General features: G+C 43.1%; 1 protein-coding gene across 1 annotated transcript; it reads left to right on the plus strand.

Annotated features, from left to right (window-relative positions):
- Positions 1–193: 193 nt before the first annotated feature.
- On the plus strand, positions 194–16,175 carry tspan31 (tetraspanin 31). The gene is made up of 6 exons (XM_060820882.1): positions 194–340; positions 4,595–4,762; positions 6,407–6,487; positions 8,821–8,961; positions 10,007–10,114; positions 13,953–16,175. Exons 1-6 carry the CDS (start codon positions 278–280, stop codon positions 14,025–14,027), a joined length of 636 nt encoding a protein of 211 aa, XP_060676865.1. The 5' UTR covers positions 194–277; the 3' UTR covers positions 14,028–16,175.
- The last annotated feature ends 4,826 nt before the right edge of the window (positions 16,176–21,001 follow it).

Here is a 21,001-nt window from a genome sequence, read left to right on the forward strand (position 1 = left end):
CAGGAACCACTTTGTCATCAATGGAAACTGTCCAATCAGTAAACGAGCATTACGAAAGGCTGGACAAACGCGTAGTTTTTCGTAGTCCGGATGACTGACAGGCAAGTAATCAAATGAAACATTAGAGTGACTGTCACGGGACTAGAGCGAGTACCAATGATTTGCGAGAGGTGGGACTCAAACCGCGTCGCGAATGACGGTGGCATCGGGGCCGAAGAGATATTAGCAACTGGCTGAGAGAAAGAAGCAGTTAGCAGATATACAGGCGGCAGTGAGAATGGTTTGCGGTGGTTTCACCTGTTCCAAGAATGCGCTAATTGCTTTAAATGTGGTGTACATAGTAAGTGGAGCGGATACGAGGGGAGGGGGTCGCGTTGTGTCGCTGGAAGTTTGTGTGGTCTTTAAGCTTCTGAGACGGCATTTGGACCAAACAATCCCGACTAAGGATCCGGAGCATGCGCAACAACATCCTCCACCAACTGTGACATGTAGCAACAAGAAATACCGGATCCGAGAACGTTTACGGCGCGAGAGGCCGTTTGGCTAATCTTGGTTGCTGGTTTTCGGCAAGCAAATCGTTTCTATTTCCTCCACCTTTTTTTTCTCGCAGCTCTTTTTTAGAATATACTCAAATAATCCAGCTGCATTTTGAAAGCCACGATTGAACCTGCCTTGTCATACGCTTGTAGTAAATTCCAAATTCTAACCACTAGCCCTGTAAATTTGTTTTTCCTTTAGTCAATTATGGTTCCTTTGTCATTCACCTTCAGTTGGTGTTCTTTAGTTCCTGACCAATGGAAATAATTTCTCTGATCACATCTGTATAACCTTTTATTGATTTAATCCAGCTGAAAATGTGTTGCTGGAAAAGCGCAGCAGGTCAGGAAGCATCCAAGGAACAGGAAATTCGACGTTTCGGGCATAAGCCCTTCATCAGAAATGATTAATCCATATTTGTCTAATTGGATGTTAATTGTGTCGTGGATTATTATTTCTAAACGTTTTCCCAGTACTGAGCATGTCATTGCTGGATTTATTTCTGAATCTTATTTTGAACATTTACAATTCTCCATTTGTCTGGCATCGGTGCAGTCACTAAGGAAAATTTGATGAAATAGCCTGTACCTTTTGCAATTTTCACTGTTCCCTATATATCCTAGAATGCATGTGATCTGGCCTTGGTGTACAGCCTCTCTTTCTAATGCCTTATGCATATGTCATGTATTTCTCAGCCTGAGCACACTACTGCTGATGAAGCACTTTTAAAATGTAATAATTATTGTAGTGAACGAGTCAATAAATGTTGCAGCTTAATCAATTTGAATTAGAACATAAAACAGTACAGTGCAGAACAGGCCTTTCGGCCCTCGTTGCACCGACAAAAGATGCTGGAATTTCTAACATCTGAGTTAGTGCTTCTATGTTGTTGTAATATTTCTTAGATTGCTTACAGTGTGGAAACAGGCCCTTCGGCTCAACAAGTCCACACCAACCTGCTGAAGCACAACCCACCCAGACCCATTTACCGAACACTATGGGCAATTTAGCATGATCAATTCACCTAACCTGCACGTTTTCTGTATAGTGGGAGGAAACCCACAAAGACACGGGGAGAATGTGCAAACTCCACACAGATAGTCACCTGAGGCAGGAATTGAACCTGGGACTCTGGTGCTGTGAGGCAGCAGTGCTAACCGCTGTGCCATCGTGCTGCCCTAAATTGATGCATTGGGTATATACAGTTTATGGAGAATGTAGATTTTGTATCCATTTGATTTACAATTTAGACTCAACCTGCTGAGGTAGTTTGATATCTTATCTGCTGACGGTCTGTATAGTTCAAAGACCAGGGACTGTCCTAAAGAAGACTGTGAAACTGGCATGTTTTGACAGCTCAGCAAGTTTTGTGTGGAATTAACTGAGGTGAGGCTGTCAGTTCTGTCCCTGCTCTGTGCTGAGTTGGCTCAGCTCAATTGAGGCAGTGGTAGGCATGCTACAATTGGCCTTAGTACCCATGGGTTAGGGAAAATGGACTTGCTGATTGCTATTATTTGACTCCTGTTGAAAGGTCAGAAGTGGACACCAAGTAGCCAATCTTAACTATAATGTATACTGTGATCAAATAGCTTATCAACAGTAACTGTTAATAGCACCATTAATAGTTTGGCAAAATATGAACAAAGTTGAACTATAGCTTTCTGACTGGTGCTTGGAGTGTGGCATTATACAGTTTGTTTAACACCAGTCAGAATAATTGGTGAACTGAGCTCTATTCTTACATGTTGTTTCAATGCTATGATTGCCTTGTGATGCACTCTGGTTCAGGTAATCCTATACCCATTATTGTACTCTCACTCTACCAATTCATGGTTGGGTCAAACGTTGCTTCAAATTTTTGCTATAATGTTAATGGATGTTTTGTTATATCACAGCTTTTCCCTTGGAAAGTTGAAAGACCTGGTAAGGGAAATACCCTTCCTTTCTGTTTGGAGTTGTGAATAGTTATATTAAAAGATCAATGTATTATTATTTCAAAATGAAAAGTTCTGCAGCTGTGGATAAGCTTTGGTAGCTATTCAAATTTTCATTGTTAAATGAAAGATTCAAGAGGTGCCATTTGGTGTATAATGTCACCTTGAGCATTTTGACTAGCCTATGTCTGTGATTGCAACCTCTCCAAAGAGGTAGCTGTAAAAGAATGGAACTGACTGCTTGCTGTGAAGAGGAAGCAGTCAGGTGTATAATTGCATGAAAAAGACTTAGCAGGACTCAACAAAAGAAAGTCAGTAATTTCTGTTCTGTATATCTTGTCATTCTTTTGAATTGTGAAATTTGGTTATATTCAAAGATTTGTACATTTTTTTTGAAACACAAGTTTTGGACCCATGTGGAAATCCTCGTGGCTGTTGCAATCTTAAAGAAGGCAAAGGACTTATCATGGCACAAGACAGTTACATTGACCTTCACAAATGTTCACATGTACACTGTAGCAGTTTGATAATGGAATCACCGCTGCAATACATGTATAATGGGCACTATCTTTGAATGCCCCCAGACCTCATTCATTTGATTTGGACTGATCCTAAATTTCTAACTGGATGCCAACATTCTGGTGACCTTATTGCATTGAAAGAGCATCAAAGCTGAAACAAACATCCACACTTTTTTAGCACTTGCTTAAAATATACTTAACTGAGTCATGGTAATGACTACTTGCATTTTCATAGCCCCATCAAGCTTAAAGAACATCCTAAGACCATCAGGAATGTAATTTGACAAAAAAAACCCGAATGGAGATTCCAGAAGGGCTGAAGAAAGTCTTGGTAAAAGTGATGTATTTTAAGGAGGAGAGGCAGTTTGAGAAAGAAATTTCTGATTATGGGGCCCAATGGCTAAAGGTACAGCCACCAATGGAAAAGAGGAGGGAATAATTATGACAGTCAAATAAAGGAACAGAGTGTGATGCTGGGGAGCTGTAGGTCTTGAGGAGTTGACAGAAATAAGAGAGCACTAGGATGAGAATTTTAAATCTGAAGGCCAGGAGACAATGAAAGACTGGCAGATCAACATCGGCAAAACTGTTGTGGTGAATGGAGACCCAGGCTGAGGAAGTTTGTCTTTAGTTTGCAGTTGTAAGTGATACACTACACTGAAGTTGTGACTAGCGTAGCTGAGACTGTGGTTACAAATATAGATAGCATAGGCATAGATTTTATGTGGAGAGCAATTTTGCATAAACGAATCAGAAAACAATGGAAGATCTAATTACCAATAAATAACTATATTTAAGAGATTTCTTAACACATTAAAGCAACTCTTAACACTGATTAGGTTTGAATGCTGTTTCACAACTCAAGGCATTAGCCTTTGCCTGGTCAATTTATGCAATATGGTGATCTTGGGTGTTTCAAATGCTTAGCCGTGTAATTGACATTGAGGCTGGAGCAAAGGATCGTACTTTTGCACAGTCATACAACAATGGTTTGCATTTCTATAAGTTCTGTACTTAACACCAACATCTCAAGGAGCTGTACTAGGTACAAGAGGGATAAGCAGGTTTGGCTGAAAATCAACTGTACATAATGATAAAGTGGATGGAACATACGAGAGACCACTATTAGTGCGTCAGTCAGATCATGGATCATGTAGACTGGAGAAAATCTCTGATTCATTGACTGATTCTGCTCTGCTGGATTGGGGTTGGTGGTTAGGGTACCATTACTGATAATTTCTAATCAAACTGTTCAGGGATGTTATTGCACACTTATGGAGCAGACGGGTTTTGAACCCAGGTCTCCTGGCTCAAAGGTAGGGGTGCACCATAAAAGCCCATCTCAGCCACCATTACTGGCTTTTGCCTTGTTTCGGTGAGTTCTTTCTTAGTCTAGTGACCCCAGTTGAAAAGTGTGGTGTGGATGCCTGATGACTAACCAGTGACTGCACTGCAAAAACTTGTCATAGTTGTAAAATGTCTTGGGAAGTCTTGGGGACTTAGGAAACTTGTTCCTTTTTTTTAAGCATGTCAGTGCCATTCCAGAATACAGTAAATTGCAATGTTATTTGGACATAACATTTATTCCCCTTTCTCTTCCAGCTTGTTGGACTGTTACTTATCGGAGTAGCAGCATGGGGCAAAAGTTACGGCATTGTTTCCAGTATAAACATCATTGGTGGAGTCATTGCTGTGGGGGTCTTTCTGCTTCTCATTGCTGTTGTTGGACTTATCGGAGCAGTCAATCACCATCAAGTCATGCTGTTCTTTGTATCCTTTTGCTGATTTTTTTGGTTTTAAAAACAAATTGAGAATGACTCTTAAGATATTCTTCCATTTTTAGCCAGATAAATTAATATCCTCCTCCTAGGCCTTTGCCACAGTGAACTGCCTGCAAGAAGCTTAGTAAAAGTGATCCTTGTTGCTTCTCTGACTTGCGAGTGTGGTGCTGGAAAAGCACAGCAGGTCTGGCGGCATCCTGCTGGATGCAGAAATCCTGATGAAGGGCTTGTGCCCAAAACGTTGATTCTCCTGCTCCTCGAATGCTGTCTGACCTGCTGTGCTTTTCCAGCACCACACTGTCTCGACTCTGACCTCCAGCATCTGCAGTCCTCGCTTTCTCCTAGCTTCTGACTCGTGTGGAGATGCCTAGTCTGTACTCACCACTTACAGACAGGGCCTCGGCTGTGATTAGGATCTTAATTTTTTACGTTTCTGTAGCAAAAGTAAAATGCAGAGATAATATCTAAAGGATAACTGAAAAGATTAGCACTGACTCTTGCTTTACACTTTGTGCCAAAAAGAACCATGGTTGTATTCAAATTGAAAATCAGGTTGATTATTCTGACACCAGTAATCCTGAGCTGTGTGATAGGAGCAGCTTTTGTGAGTCATGTGCTGCATGAATAAGCTGGGAAGCAACTGTTGTTTCTTAAGCCCTTGTCAGAGGCGCACTCTCAGTATCAAACAGATGCCCTGGGATAGAGTGTATTACTGATGGTATGGCTGCCACCTTAGCTTTATTAGGATTTTGGTGGTATGGTGCAAGAAATGAGTGAAATATTCATTGTATGTGGCCACCTTGCAAGCCAATGCATGGGAAAGTATTGTGAGCTGCATTGATTGAAACAATTTCAGATGATTTCATGCTTGCTGCCAAATTACTCAAGTGTGCTTGTTTGCTGCAATATTCTTTCCCGAGAGATATCAATATATTTACATTAAAACCTGCTGCTAAAGCTGTACCTTTGGGAATATAGTTAAGGGACCAGTTTACTTAATGAAGTGCATGAATAAATATGAAATTGCTTTTAAAGGAAGAGCTCAGACCCTGGCACACTTCAGTCACCATGTCACTGCATGTTAAAGTCTATTTTCCGTCTGTAACAGATGGCAGTGGTGGTATTGCAGTTGTTGAGGGGAGCCAGCAGTTTGGATTTAAAGTACAGGTAGTTCTTCTATAATGCGATGGCTGCATTCTTGTGCAAGCCCATGTTATAGAAAAATCACGCTTTAGAAACAGTACTTAAAGTGTTGGCGATATAATCACATTACAACAAACACACATTTTAAAAGTCCGCACTTTAGAGAGTGTCCCCAATTCGTCAATTGCATTACAGCAAATTCACATTCCAGCAGAACAGCCTGTACAATGCTGGAGCACTGTAGTGAAAGCTCCAGTGCTCCAGCCCTGCAGTTAATCTATATTCTGTCTGACCTGAGTATACTTGATTTTGCGACAAAGTGAAAACAACAGGCAAGTGTTCAATTCACTTCATAAATGGAAAGTGTCTCCTGAAGGAAATATCAGAAAGAAACCTTCATAAAATGCATGTTGTCATCTCAATTTTTTACAATAAATTTTATTTTCATTAATTTTCCCACCTTGTTTCCTTGACTTTGCTTTCACTCCAGTATATGGTTATTTTATTCCTGGTCTTTTTAATTCAGTTTGGAGTCTCCTGTTCATGCCTGGCTCTTAACCGAAGTCAACAGGTACCCTTGGCTGTATCCCTACCAATGCTTTGTGATTTCTCTTTGAAAAGGCCTGGCCTGTTGTAATTTTTCATTGGGATGTCAGTGTCACTGCATAAACTAGGGATTATTGCATATCGCTGAATTCCCTGTGAGCTGCCTTGAACTGCTGCAAATCCTAGGAACGACCAGGATTTCGACCTATTGACAATGATATAGTCCTGAATCCTGATGGTGTGTAGCTTGAAGGGGGAACTTGGTGTATGGCAGTGTTCCCATCCACCTGCTACCTTGTCTTTCTCAGTAGTAGAGGTTGTGGATTTGGAAGGTGCTGTCAGAAGAGCCTCAGTGAGTTACTGCAGTCCATCTTATGAATGGTACACTCTGTTGCCACCGTGTGTTGGATGAGGTGCTAATAAAATAGGGTTCAAGCCCTACTTGAGTGTTGTTGGAGCTGTACTCATCTGGGCAAATGGGGAGTATTCCATTATACTTCTGACTTGTGCCTTGTAGATGGTGGACAAGCTTTGGAGAGGCAGGAGGTTAGTTACACATCACAGAATTCCCAGTCTCTGACCTGCTCTTGTAGCCACTATATGGATTGTCTACTTCAATTTCTGGTCAGTGGTACTGTCAGGATGATAGTGGGGGATTCAGCAATGGTAATGCCATTAAATATCAAGGGACAATGGTTTGATGTGGTCATTGCTTGGCACTTGTATGATACAGATGTTATTTGCCACTTATTAGCCCATGGCTGGTTATTGTTCATATCATGCTGCATTTCAACATGGATTGCTTCAGTTAGTAAGGTGCACAAATGGCACTGAACATGGTGCAATTGTCGAAAATTCACACTTCTGACCTCATGATGGAGGGAATGTCATTGAAGCAACTGAATGTGGTTGGGTTTAGTTCACTACCTTGAGGGACTCCTGCACAGAGGATTACAATTGACAAGAAACTGAACTGGACCAGCCACTCACATACCATGGTTACAATAGCAGGGTAGATGCTGGGATTCTGAGTAGGGGTTCACCTGCCTCCTCAACCTGTTCAAGGCACAAATCAGGAGTGTGATGGAATAATTTCTGCTCGCCTGGATGGGTGCAGCTCCAACAACACTCGAGCTTGGCAACATCCAGGACAAAGCAGACCACTTGATTGGCAACTCATACACCACCTTCAGCATTCACTCCCTCCACTGCTGATGCACAGTGGCTGTAGTTTATACCATCTACAAGGTACACTGCAATAACTCACCAAGGCTTCAACAGCACCTTCCAAACCTGCAACCACTATTGTTGAGTGGGGCAAGGATAGCAGATGTGTAGGAATACCACCACCTACAAGTTCCTTTTCAGGCCTCGCTCAGCATTCTGACACTGAGATAAGCTTTAAATTCCAGATTTATGAATTTATCTCAGTAATAGTCATGATTAGGAGGTGTTAGTGTTGGACTGGGGTGTACAAAGTTAAAAATCACAACACCAGGTTATAGTCCAACAGGCTTCTTTAGAGGCACTAGTTTTGAGCGCTGCTCCTTCATCTGGTGGTTGTGTTGAAGAAGCAGCTCCAAAAGCTAGTGCTTCCAAATAAACTTGTTGGACTATAACCTGGTGTTGTGATTTTTAACTTAGTAATGGTGCTATGAAATTAGCATTGATTGTCATAAAAACCCATCTGGTTAACGATTTCCTCCTTAAGGAATGAAGTCTACCGTCCTCACTAGGTCTGGCCTCCATGTGACTCCAGACCCACAATGTGATTGACTCTGACTCTGATTCTTAATGGTCTTCAGAAATAGCTTAGCAAATCACTCAGTTGAAGCACAGTTAGGGATGGGCTACAAATGTTGGCCATTGCAATGATACCCACATCCCATGCAAAAAATTAAAGATAAAAACAAAATTTAGTACCTCCCAACAGCATAGTATTTCATCAGTCCTGCATCGTTGTGCAAACCTAGATTGATGGGCTCACACCCCCAGATTGGGATTTTGCCTTTTCCTCTTGATTTTTCCAATCAGAAATGGAACTCCAAATTAAGTAGTCAAAATAGGCAAATAGTCAAAACAACACATGCCAGTGCAGACTTGGGGGTGAATTGCCTAGTTCTTATGCTCCCTGAAGTGAACTTCTATCGCAAGCTGTAGGAGCTTTGGGAAAAGAACTCGCATCACTGCTCCAACATGTTGGTCTTGAACTAAAATCCAAACTTTGTAGGTAACCTCACTGAAAATCCACATCACCTACTTGGAATGCTGCTACGTTTAAGGTCATATGGTAAACTTCAAAAGTGACTTATCAGAAATCAGTATGTTATGTGACATTGATTTTTGTTTTTTGTTTAGGAGCATCTGCTAAAGTTGACCTGGAACAGAATGTCAAATACAACCAGACAAGATCTAGAACACCAGCTGAATTGCTGTGGATTTATGAATGATACAGAGAATATTGCCACCTATTTGACTGATCACTTATTGTGTAAAGAAGTGAGTAATATTTCTTGGATTATTGATGACATTCAAAATCATGTTGTCAGCAAAGTAAGAGTTTCCTGCACAATATTGAAGGGCAATATTCAGTACTAGGCATGGTATATACTTTCTGCTTAGAATTTCGAAGAAATGAATGTTAATGCATCCCATCAGTCTATTTGTTCTCAGAAAAATGATATTGGGGTCTTGTCATTTGAGTTTGTGAAATTGGCTGTGTAGAAACAAATAATTCATTATTACAGTTTGGCAACGTGTTCAGGTTTGAACTAACTTTCACTCACTCTGGTGATGCTACTGGGGGAGAGAGAGATGGGGGTGGGAGTGTGGGATGTTTAGAAAGGGGAAATGATCCTTGGAACTATTCCTGGTGATTAAAATGGATTGGTGACCTAGGCACAGATTTCCAGTCAGTGGGACAAATGTAGGTATTTCTCTGAAGCAAATGTTCCCCTTAGTTGAAGGATCTGTAACAAGGGAGCATACCTTTTAAAGTGAAAGGCAGGAAGTTTAGAGGGGATTTGAGGAAAATATTTTTCACCCAGTGCGAATCTGGAAGGGTAGTTGAGAAGGGAGGGTAGTTGAGGTGGGAAAACTCTAACCTTTAAACATTATGTAAATCATAGCTTTGAAATGTTATGACATTTCAAGTACTGGGCCAAATGCTAAAAAGTGGGATTAATGTAGACTTAGAGTGACTTTTTCTTTGTTGGTGAGGACACAGTGGGCCAAAGGGCCTCTTCTGTACTCTGATTATATGACCTATGATTAAATATTCCCTAAGTTAGAACATGCTTTTCTGTGTTACTTTCCACCCTAATGCTGCTCAATGAGGCTCTTGCATACTAAATAGAACTGAAGCAGAAGGTTAATCTTTGAAAGGAAACCCTTACATTTGTTCAGTAGAGTAACTATAACATTCAGAAAATAATTAACTACTACATAGAATTTGCTTTATTAAAGGGTGTCTGTGTAACCTACCTTGTCTAGTGAAAATATTTTCAAATTTTCCTTTAAATGTTGTTGTTTTTTTTTTTGACAGCACTGCAAACCAAAAGGTTGTAAAACTTGTGGGAATGTCATGCTGACACATTCTGGTCAGGCTCTAAGAATTCTGGGTGGAGTAGGGCTTTTCTTCAGCTTCACTGAGGTGAGGTTTGTTCTATTGTAAAGTAACATTGGTTTTGCTGCTTCTGAAATATCTTGTGGAACTATAATTTTCTTTTTTTTTTAAAAATGGTTTCTCATCAATTCCACTGAACCATTGCAGTTCTTTGTTCTGGGTGTGAAATCCTAAAGCGCTCAGGTGCTGCATAGTCCTGCTCTAAGCAATAGTCCTGCCTTGGACAATCTGGTTCTTTAATAAATTTCTTTACACAAGTATTTCTCTAAAATATATAGACAAGACTCTGAAAATCTAGTTCTTTGGCATTTTTCCACTTATGATGTGGGTATATCAATAAAGGTTTCTAATGAATAAATCCTCCTAGCATATTTGCATCAGAAGTATAATGGAAAATATATGGTCTTTCTAAGTTTTCTAATTGGTCATATGGCCAAACCTAGGATCATGGGAAGACAATGGCCTAGTGGTATTATCGCTGGACTGTTAATCCAAAAACTTGGGTAATGTTCTGGAGACCCAGATTTGAATCCAGCAATATCAGACGGTGGAATTTGAATTCAATAAATATTTGCAGTTAAGTATTTGGTGGCTCAGTGCCAGGGACCCGGGTTCAATTCCAGTCTCTAGCAACTGTGCAAACTCCACATAGACATTCTTCCTCTGTCTGCGTGGGCTTTTTCTGGGTGCTCTGGTTTCCTCCCACAGTCCAACGATTTGCAGGTTAGGTGGATTGGCCATGCTAAATTGCCTGCAGTGTCCTGTAAGGTGCAGGCTAGGTGGATTAGCAATGAGGAAATGCAGGATTACAGGGATGGGATTGGGGGTGAGTCTGGGTGAGATGCTCTTTAACGAGTCAGTGTGGACTTGTTGGGCTGAATGGCTTGTTTTGACACCGTAGGGATTCTGTGATTCTAATTATAACCATGAATCCATTGTTGTTTGTCAGAAAAACTCATTTGGTTCATTAATGTCCTTTAGAGAAGGAAACTGCTGTCCTTACCTGGTCTGGCCTACATGTGACTCCAGACCCACTGCAATGTGGTAGAGTCTTAACTACTGACTGTGCAATTACAGATGGGTAATAAATGCTGGCTTAGGCAGTGACTCCCTCATCCTCTGATTTTGTTTTTTATTCAATCTGTGCAAATAACAATAAAAGCAATCCTGGGTAATTGTTAGGGTGGTGACTGGTAAAGAGATTGGAATTAGCGAGTTTTGAGAAGACTTGTAGCTCAGGTTGAGGTTCTGGATGTAGGTTTGCTCGCTGAGCTGGAAGGTTCATTTCCAGAAGTTTCATCACGCTACTAGGTAACCTCTTCAGTGGGCTTCCAGGCGAAGCACTGCTGATGATTTCTGCTTTCTATTTATATATTTGGGTTTCTTTGGACTGGTGATTTTATCTAGTAGGGTGACGAAATGTCTGGAAACGAACCTTCCAGCTCAACAAGCAAACCTACATTCAGAGATTGGAATGGCAAGGGCTGAGTGGTGCCTTGAACCTGAGTGATAGTGACAGCCTGAAATTAAATAGCATCAGTACAGGATCAGTGTCTGACCCAGACCTAGGAACTGGTCAGTGTTAAGTATGTTATTATGACCTGAGACCAGATTGCCAAATTATGCTATGATCTGATTATGGACCAATAACGTCTTATTTTACATTTGGCAAAAGGTGAAATCCAGTGGACTGGCTAAGAGAATAAAGCCACAAGATTCCACTGTTTTGAATAAACTACAGTAGTACAAGAAATTATTAATTGTATAACTTTCTCAATATCCAGAATTAACATATGGTAAACATGAATAATATACAGTGATCGCACCCCATAGCATACATCAAATAGCAAATGCAATCATGACCGTTACCACAGATTTCTCGGTAATTCCCCTCCAGATATTAATGGCACTGTGGGATATCAAATCTCATTCAATTTCAAGCAATTACAATTCTTCGCTGATCCTGTCTTAACTCCCTCTTGAGCTGTTCCATAATTGTCTGTTTCAATGGTTGCCCCTGTTCTAATTGATCACGTTTCTTTCCTAGGTTTTATGCCCCCTGAACTCAAACTACACTCCAGTGCTCATTCGTGATTATAACTCCAGCTCTTCACTGACAAGTAACTTTACGGAGTTAGATATGTCCGTGGTGAAATAACTCCACATAGGCCAGTATCCCGTCACCAAGTGACCCTTCATTTATGCATGGAGAGTCCTCTGCACTGAGCCAGCTCTGAGTGAACAGAATGTCTGACACTCCTGTTCTTATGTCAGCCAGGGCTTCCTGACTGGACCAGATTAACAGCCCCAATCAGGGGACTTATTCTGAGGTTCATCTGGCTGACCTCGTTTATAATTACTACATTCTGGGATTTTTCCGAAGCTCAGTTTTATGAAGCAAATATTACTGAGTGTTTTTCAGCTCCCACACTCAGCTTAACTGAAGTATTAATGCTTACTGGATCCTTCCAAGCTCTCCTCCAACACAATCGCCTTCCCACTTTGACTCCAACTCTTAGCTACTTTGTTATTTCTAGACCTTCCCGGGTTCAATATAAGCCCAGAGCCATCCAACTATTCTTGCTTTCCTTGCAGTATAGCTAAAAATCGGCACTCCTGAAATGGAATGAACCTGTATGTCTCTGTCTGTCTGTCTGTCTCTCTCTCTCTCTGGCCTCGGAACTACTTTTCAGTGACCCTAAACTTTTCTGAGTAACCTTCGGAAATTTTGCAATAAGCCCCCATCCCTATCAAGGGGCAGAACTGAATGTGCTGCTGCACAAGTCTTAGAACTTTCTGTTTCCCCGAATGTCACAATCTTGCTGTTTTCACAGCATACTGGCTTCCAGCACAAAAGAGAGGATTCTTCATCATGGGAAATTAAGCTACAAATGTCAACCTAACTTTGAACAAAGCTGTGGGAAATTTACAATGAGGGGAGTCTTGAGGGCCTATAGGTATTGCAAAATAAAATGTTTACCAATTTAGTATCCTTGGTGATGGACTGCAATTTCAGAATAAATTTATGATTTATCCACCATTTTTAATCCCTTAGTCATTACCAGTGAGGTGTGGCTTAAAGGTCAGTTTGCGAGTTTTGAGATTTGTAGCTTCAATTGAGGTTCTGGATGTAGGTTTGCTCATTGAGCTGGAAGGTTCACTTTCAGATGTTTTGTCACCATACTAGTAACATCTTCTGTGAGCCTCCGAATGAAGCACTGGTAGTGTAGCCTGCCTTCTATCTATATGTTTGAGTTTCCTTGAGATGGTGACATCATTGCCTATGGTGATGTCATTTCCTGTTTTATTTTCCCCTCAGGGGATGGTAAATGGGATCCAAGTTAATGTGTTTGTTGATAGAGTTCTAGTTGGAACGCTGAAAGAAATGACACCACCAACCCAAAGAAACTCAAATGTATAAATAGAAAGTGGGCCATACCACCAGTGCTTCATTCAGAGGCTTACTGAAGATGTGACCTAGTATGGTAACGAAATGTCTGAAAACTAACCTGCTGCTCAGCCAGCAAACCCACATCCACAAGGTCAGTTTCTCCATAGAGAACTGTTAATGATCAAAGCAGTCCCATGAAATTTGCAAAGATAACTGAATTATAGGTTCTCCAACCTCTCATTTCAAGCTGTGGGTGATTGTTTGATGTTTAAACTTTGATATGATCTGAACCTAGTAGTCCGTTTACTGTGAAATAAGTGCTGTTGGATGTTATTTGTTCTTTGTGTATGCTTTCTCCAATATTGTCTTCTGACATCAATATTCAGTGTATTATTTGTGTTTTGATTTAAATGTAACATGCCAGGTAGAAGATATCAGTACACTAATGTTCCTTCTTTGTTCCCCCAACCCCAGATCCTTGGAGTTTGGCTAGCTATGCGTTTTAGGAACCAGAAAGACCCTCGAGCAAACCCTAGTGCCTTTTTGTAGAACTTTCACCTTTTTTCTGCACTGTCATGACCATTGTATCCTCTAGCTGCTAGTCAAAAAATTTTTCCCAGGGATTATTTTCATCAAAGCTCATATGTATATGGAAGACAGAAGAGGATTGTCTGCTTACCTTCACTAATGCATGATGGGATGGAGCAAACTAGCCAGACTCTTTTTGAATTATCATGATGCCACTGCTGATGAGATTGTGACGTTTGGGTTGTACTAACTGTATGCTTCGTCCTTGATGTGAAGTCCCTGGTTGTGTGACAATGTTTGAGTATAAGAACCAGAACTTGAAAAATGTGCAAAATGTTGATACAATTTTTAAAAATTTGTCCAGAACATGCTGTTTGTTTATGATATACTTATATGTCAGGGTAATAATGCATCATTACAGCTACTATTAATGTTTACCCAGATTTTAGACTTGCTAATTGGGGGCGGGGCATGAATTGAGGGCAGGAGAGAAACTCCTTTTTAAATAAATGTTTTAATTGATCACGCCTTTTTAATTTTACAAGGATCCCTTTATCAGAGTTTAAACTTGGTTTTAATTTTTAGTTTAATTTGCAATAGCAGAATGAGGAGGTGGAGCTGTACTGATTTCAAATTCTCAATAGATGCCTATCTTCCATATTGCTGCAACTTTGGAAATGCACATATTTGCTGAAGTTTTGTTTGTACACAAGTTCCATGTCTTTGGCTGCACATTAAAACAGAAGCTAAGTTTCCATTTTACTCTAGGCAATGGCAAGGGGCATGATTTGACATTCTGCCCAGTCTGGGAGTTGCGCGACTCTTCCGACTTCCTATGGGACAGTCATTAGATTTGTAGCTCCACCCTATCTGGCAACTCCAATTCAGCAGAATGCCTTTGAATTAGGGTCAGGGTGAGTAGGAGGGAGAAAAATATGTGAAGAGTCAAAAGCTTTTTTTTTGCCTAAGACTTGGTTCAAACTACCTGTCATAAAGACTAATCCATATAATTGTCTGGGTTTGGTGTTTAAAATAGTTAAGTCAATACCGCTGTAATGTGATGTACCATAATACTTCCAGTCTTTCGTTGTTCTTCCGAATTGTTTAAAGAAGCATTCTAAAGATGTGTTGGAACCATGTCTGATTTTGTATATCCTGGATCACAGTGTGGAAAGTTAAGGCCACATTTCTGCTTTTCCTGTAGTATAGACCTATGCTCCGTACCAAATTAGAATGCAAGGTGATGGAGGACTCTTTTTTTTCTTGAGTTATGAACAAATTGCAGCATCAGTATTATAGGGATTCTATATTGTACTTTAACCAAGCTAATAAATATGATCACCTCATCCAAAACCCTGGTTGAGAAATGTCTGTTGCCTTCACCTCTTTTATGATATGCCACCAATTTGTGTGAACAGTATCGACACTCAACTAGAGAAATGCAATTGCCAAACTTAACATTCTAAATCCCTTCAATTAACATAGGTAAGCTTTAATTCTATTATTTTTAACCAAAAAAAAATTAAACACCTTGGTGAATGTTTTCAATTTTCTTTTTCACTGAAGCAGCTAAACTGTTTGTAAAGTGGATTCTCTCATGGACTAGAGGTTTGAAATAATGTGTGATGATGGATGTGGAGTATACATTCGTAGATGCTGTTTAGAAATTACCTAGTTGGCCTCTTACCAAGTTATTTAAATGTTTTTTTGTTTAATTTTATGGAAGAAAATGTTAAATACTCCCTTAATTTAGTTATGCATTCAGTAATCGCACCATAATAGTTGTAGAGAATCTGAATTTTAGCTTTAATTTTAGAAGACCTCCAGTAAAAGTGAGTGCAAAGATAGCAGACTGAGTTTTTTTTTTAAATGGTTCACTAATGTCTTAAGGACAGAAACCTAGATTCCTTGATCAGGCCTCTAATACTTTGATCTTGGCTGTGGCTAACCTCGACACATGGTGCTACATGCAGCAGTTCAAGAAGGCAGGCCACCATTATCCAGTGCACCTAGAGATTGGCAATAAATCACTTAAATTAAGCCAAACTTGGAATAATTGCTAATCCCTTCATTCAGGATGTTGTGTACAAATTGCATGAAATATTCTGTATCTTGGGTATGCTGTACTGTTTTAGTCATGAAATTATACATTAAATTCTTTGAACAGTTCACTGTCATCAGAATATTTTCTGAAACTGAGCTTGCTCCTCTGCTAAATGTTCACTATACATTGCTAAGTTATTCTGTATTTTTTTTTAAGATTGAAACTCTTCTATTCAAAAGTGAAACTTAAGGAAAGAGGTGTTTACTTGAGACTCAAATGTACGCTGATGTGGGATCCAAGTCTATATCTGCCCCATTCGTAGAGCTGGGCTGTCTATTTCTTAGTGATTTTCCATTTTTAAATTGAGTTTTAGCAATGTTTGCGATTCATGAGCAAAGTTTGCCTGGCACTTTGGTCTCACCCACCACAGTGATCTTACAGTTCTGCGTACTGATTTTAATTGAATGCACTTGAATGCTGGAGAGAATCCAGCACAAAGGCATGAAGGAGATAGAGTTCTTAATTCAATAAAAAAAGTAGCATGCTGTTGATTGTGAACCAGATGGTTTTTAACAACAATTGTCCTTTCTTTGGGGAAGAAAATCTGCAATCTCTACTAGGTTTGGCTGACTCTTAACTGCCCTTTGGGCAATAAATGTTAGACTAAGCAATGACCCCACACATTCCATGAGTAAATCATTTTTTTTTAAAAAAAGTCAGGGCATCATAAATGTTGGCAATAAGTTGGCATGAAAGTGTTGCTGGAAAAGTGCAGCAGGTCAGGGCAGCATCCAAGAAGCAGGAGAATTCGAGGTTTCGGGCATGAACCCTTCTTCAGGAATGAGGAAAGTGTGTCCAGCAGACCAAGATAAAAGGTAGGGAGGAGGGACTTGGGGGAGGGGCATTAGAAATGCAATAGGTGGAAGGTGAGGGTGATAGGTCAGGCAGAAGATTGCAGGTTAGGAAGGTGGTGCTGAGTTTGAAGGTTGGGACTAAGACAAGGTAGATGGGGGGGGGGGGGATAAGGAAACTGGAGAAATCGGAGTTCATCCCTTCCTAGGCAGAAGATGAGGCACTCTTCCTCCAGCCGTCGTGTTGTTATGGTCTGGCAATGGAGGAGTCCAAGGACCTGCATGTCCTTGGTGGAGTGGGAGGGAGAGTTGAAGTGTTGAGCCACGGGGTGGTTGAGTTGGTTGGTCCGGGTGTCCCAGAGGTGTTCTCTGAAAGGTTCCCCAAGTAAATGGCCTGTTTCCCCACTATAGAGGAGGCCACATCGGGTGCAGCGGATACCGTAAAAGATGTATATGGAGGTGCAGGTGAATTTGTGGCAGAAATGGAAGGATCCCTTGGGGCCTTGAGTAAGGGGAGGGGGGGGGGGTGTGGGCGCAAGTTTTGCATTTCTTGCGGTTGCAGGGGAAGGTGCCGGGAGTGGAGGTTGGGTTGGTGGGGGGTGTGGACCTGACGAGGGAGTCACAGAGGGAGTGGTTTTTTTCGGAACGCTGATAGGGGAGTGGAGGGAAATATATCTCTGGTAGTGGGGTCCGTTTGGAGGTAGCGGAAATGACGGATGATACAATGTATGTGGAGGTTGGTGGGGTGGTAGGTAAGGACCAGTGGGGTTCTGTCCTGGTGGTGATTGGAGGGGCGGGGCTCAAGGGCAGAGGAGCGGGAAGTCGAGGAGATGCAGTGGAGGGCATCATCGATCACGTCTGGAGGGAAATGGTGGTCTTTGAAGAAGGAGGCCATCTGGGTTGTACAGTATTGGAACTGGTCCTCCTGGGAGCAGATGCGGCGGAGACTAAGGAATTGGGAGTATGGGATGGCATTTTTACAGTGGGGGGCAGGGTGGGAGGAGGTGTGGTCTAGGTAGCTGTGGGAGTCGGTCGGTTTATAGGAAATGTCCGTGTTGATTCAGGCGCCCAAGATAGAAATGGAAAGGTCTAGGAAGGGGATGGAGGAGTCTGAGACGGTCCAGGTAAATTTGAGGTCGGGGTGGAAGGTGTTAGTAAAGTGAATGAACTGTTCAACCTCCTCGTGGGAGCACGAGGCAGCGCCAATACAGTCATCGATGTAGCGGAGGAAAAGGTGGGGGGTGGTGCCAGTGTAGCTGTGGAAGATGGACTGTTCCACATATCCTACGAAGAGTCAGGCATAGCTGGGGCCCATGCGGGTGCCCATAGCTACTCCTTTGGTTTGGAGGAACTGTGAGGATTGGAAAGAGAAGTTGTTCAGGGTGAGGGCGTAGGTGGGTTGCTGTCGCCGCAGCCACTTCCGCCCCCAGTGACATCACTAACCTGCAATCTCCGTCACCATGCCTAACCCTGCCCCCACGCCAATTTCCGCCTGCATGCCTAACCCCACCCCCACACTGATCTCTGCCCCCTCTCCCAGCTCCAGCCCCACACCAGGTCCTAGCTCCCAGCCCTGCCGTGTTTTCACCATCCCTCCAGACCTCCCCCTCTCTGAGGACAAAAGATCAGTCCTCAGCAGAGGCCTCACCTTCATTCCACTACGCTCTCGGTTTAATGAGTTCAACACGCGGCGAGACATCGAACAATTCTTCTGCCGCCTTTGCCTTTGCCTTCAACCAGGATTCTCGCCCACCCTCTGATGACCCCTTCTCCCACCTCCAACACACCCCATCTACCTGGACACCCCGTGCTGGCCTCTTACCTGCCCTGATCTCTTCATAGCCAACTGCCGCCGCGACACTAACCGCCTCAACCTCTCCACCCCTCTCACCCACTCCAACCTCTCACCCTCAAAGTGCAGCCCTCCACTCCAACCCCAACCTCCCCATCAAACCGGCAGACAAGGGAAGCACGATAGTAGTTTGGCGCACCGACCTTTTACACCGCTGAGGCTAAACGCCAGCTCATGGACACCTCCTCCTACTGCCCCCTTGACCATGACCCCACCTCCTACCACCAAACCACCATCTCCCAGACCATCCATAACCTCATCACCTTAGGGAATCTCCCATCCACCGCCTCCAACCTCGTAGTCCCACAACCCCGCACCGCCCGTTTCTACCTCCTGCCCAAGATCCACAAACTGACTGCCCTGGCCGACCCATTGTCTCAGCCTGCTCCTGTCCCCCGTAGTCAAAGAACTCCCCACCTACGTTCGGGACACCACCCACGTCCTCCACCACCTCCATGATTTTTGCTTCCCCGGTCCCCAACGCCTTATCTTCATGGACATCCAGTCCCTGTACACCTCCATCCCCCATCACGAAGGACTCAAAGCCCTCCGCTTCTTCCTTTCCTGCCGTACCAACCTACCCTTCCACTGACACCCTCCTTTGACTGGCTGAACTGGTCCTCACCCTGAACAACTTTCTTTCCAATCCTCCCACTTCCTCCAAACCAAAGGAGTAACCATGGGCCCCAGCTATGCCTGCCTCTTCGTAGGATATGTGGAACAGTCCATCTTCCGCAGCTACACTGGCACCACCCCCCACCTTTTTCCTCCGCTACATCGATGACTATATCAGTGCTGCCTCGTGCTCCCACGAGGAGGTTGAACAGTTCATTCACTTTACTAACACCTTCCACCCCGACCTCGAATTTACCTGGACCGTCTCAGACTCCTCCCTCCCCTTCTTAGACCTTTCCATTTCTATCTCGGGCGACCGAATCAACACGGACATTTACTATAAACCAACCGACTCCCACAGCTACCTAGACTACACCTCCTCCCACCCTGCCCCCTGTAAAAACTCAATCCCATATTCCCAATTCCTTCATCTCCGCTGCATCTGCTCCCAGGAGGACCAGTTCTAATACCGTACAACCCAGATGGCCTTCTTCAAAGACCGCAATTTCCCCCCAGACGTGATCGATGATGCTCTCCACCGCCTCTCCCCCACTTTCCGCTCCTCTACCCTTGAGCCCCGACCCTCCAATCGCCACCAGGACAGAACCCCACTGGTCCTCATCTACCACCCCACCAACATCCTATCATCCGTCATCATTTCCGCCACCTCCAAACGGACCCCACCACCAGAGATATATTTCCCTCCCCTATTAGCATTCTGAAAAAACCACTCCCTCCATGACTCCCTCGTCACGTCCACACCCCCCACCAACCCAACCTCCACTCCCAGCACCTTCCCCGCAACCGCAAGAAATGCAAAACTTGCGCCCACACCTCCCCTCTTACTTCCGTCCAAGGCCCCAAGGGATCCTTCCATATCTGTCACAAATTCACCTGCACCTCCATACACATCTTTTACTGTATCCGCTGCACCTGATGTGGCCTCCTCTATAGTGGGGAGACAGGCAGCCTACTTGCGGAACGTTTCAGAGAACACCTCTGGGACACCCGGACCAACCAACCCAACCACTCCGTGGCTCAACACTTCAACTCCCCTTCCCACTCCACCAAGGACATGCAGGTCCTTGGACTCTTCTATCGCCAGACCATAGCAACACGACGGCTGGAGGGGGAGCGCCTCATCTTCAGCCTAGGAATCCTCCAACCACAAGGAATGAACTCAGATTTCTCCAGTTTCCTCACTTCCCCTCCCCCCACCTTGTTTCAGTCAAATCCCTCAAACTCAGCACTGCCTTCCTGACCTCTCCGCCCCCACCCCCACTCCAGCGTATCACCCTCACCTTGACCTCCTTCCACCTATCGCATTTCCAATACCCCTCCCCCAAGTCCCTCTTCCCTACCTTTCATCTTAGCCTACTGGACACTTTCCTCATTCCTGAAGAAGGGCTTATGCCCGAAATGTCGATTCTCCTGCTTCTTGGATGCTGCCTGACCTGCTGCACTTTTCCAGCAACACATATTCAGCTCTGAACTCCGGCATCTGCAGTCCTCACTTTCTCCAATAAGTTGGCATGGTGTGGGCTGCAGTAAAAGTGGATTTAGAAAGTTGAGGCTGTCTAGTTTGTGGATCAGTGGTGCTGGAAGAGCACAGCAGTTCAGGCAGCATCCAAAG

The sequence above is a fragment of the Hemiscyllium ocellatum genome, chromosome X (genome assembly GCF_020745735.1).
Source record: "Hemiscyllium ocellatum isolate sHemOce1 chromosome X, sHemOce1.pat.X.cur, whole genome shotgun sequence".
Classification (NCBI taxonomy): domain Eukaryota; kingdom Metazoa; phylum Chordata; class Chondrichthyes; order Orectolobiformes; family Hemiscylliidae; genus Hemiscyllium; species Hemiscyllium ocellatum.

Excerpts from the sequence above, each read along its gene's own strand:
- tspan31 (XM_060820882.1), top strand. The coding sequence starts at position 278 with ATGGTTTGCGGTGGTTTCACCTGTTCCAAGAATGCGCTAATTGCTTTA. Across the intron at positions 341-4,594 it reads CTTTAAATGTGGTGTACATA|CTTGTTGGACTGTTACTTAT; the intron begins GTAAGTGGAGCG and ends TTTCTCTTCCAG. Across the intron at positions 4,763-6,406 it reads ATCAAGTCATGCTGTTCTTT|TATATGGTTATTTTATTCCT; the intron begins GTATCCTTTTGC and ends CTTTCACTCCAG.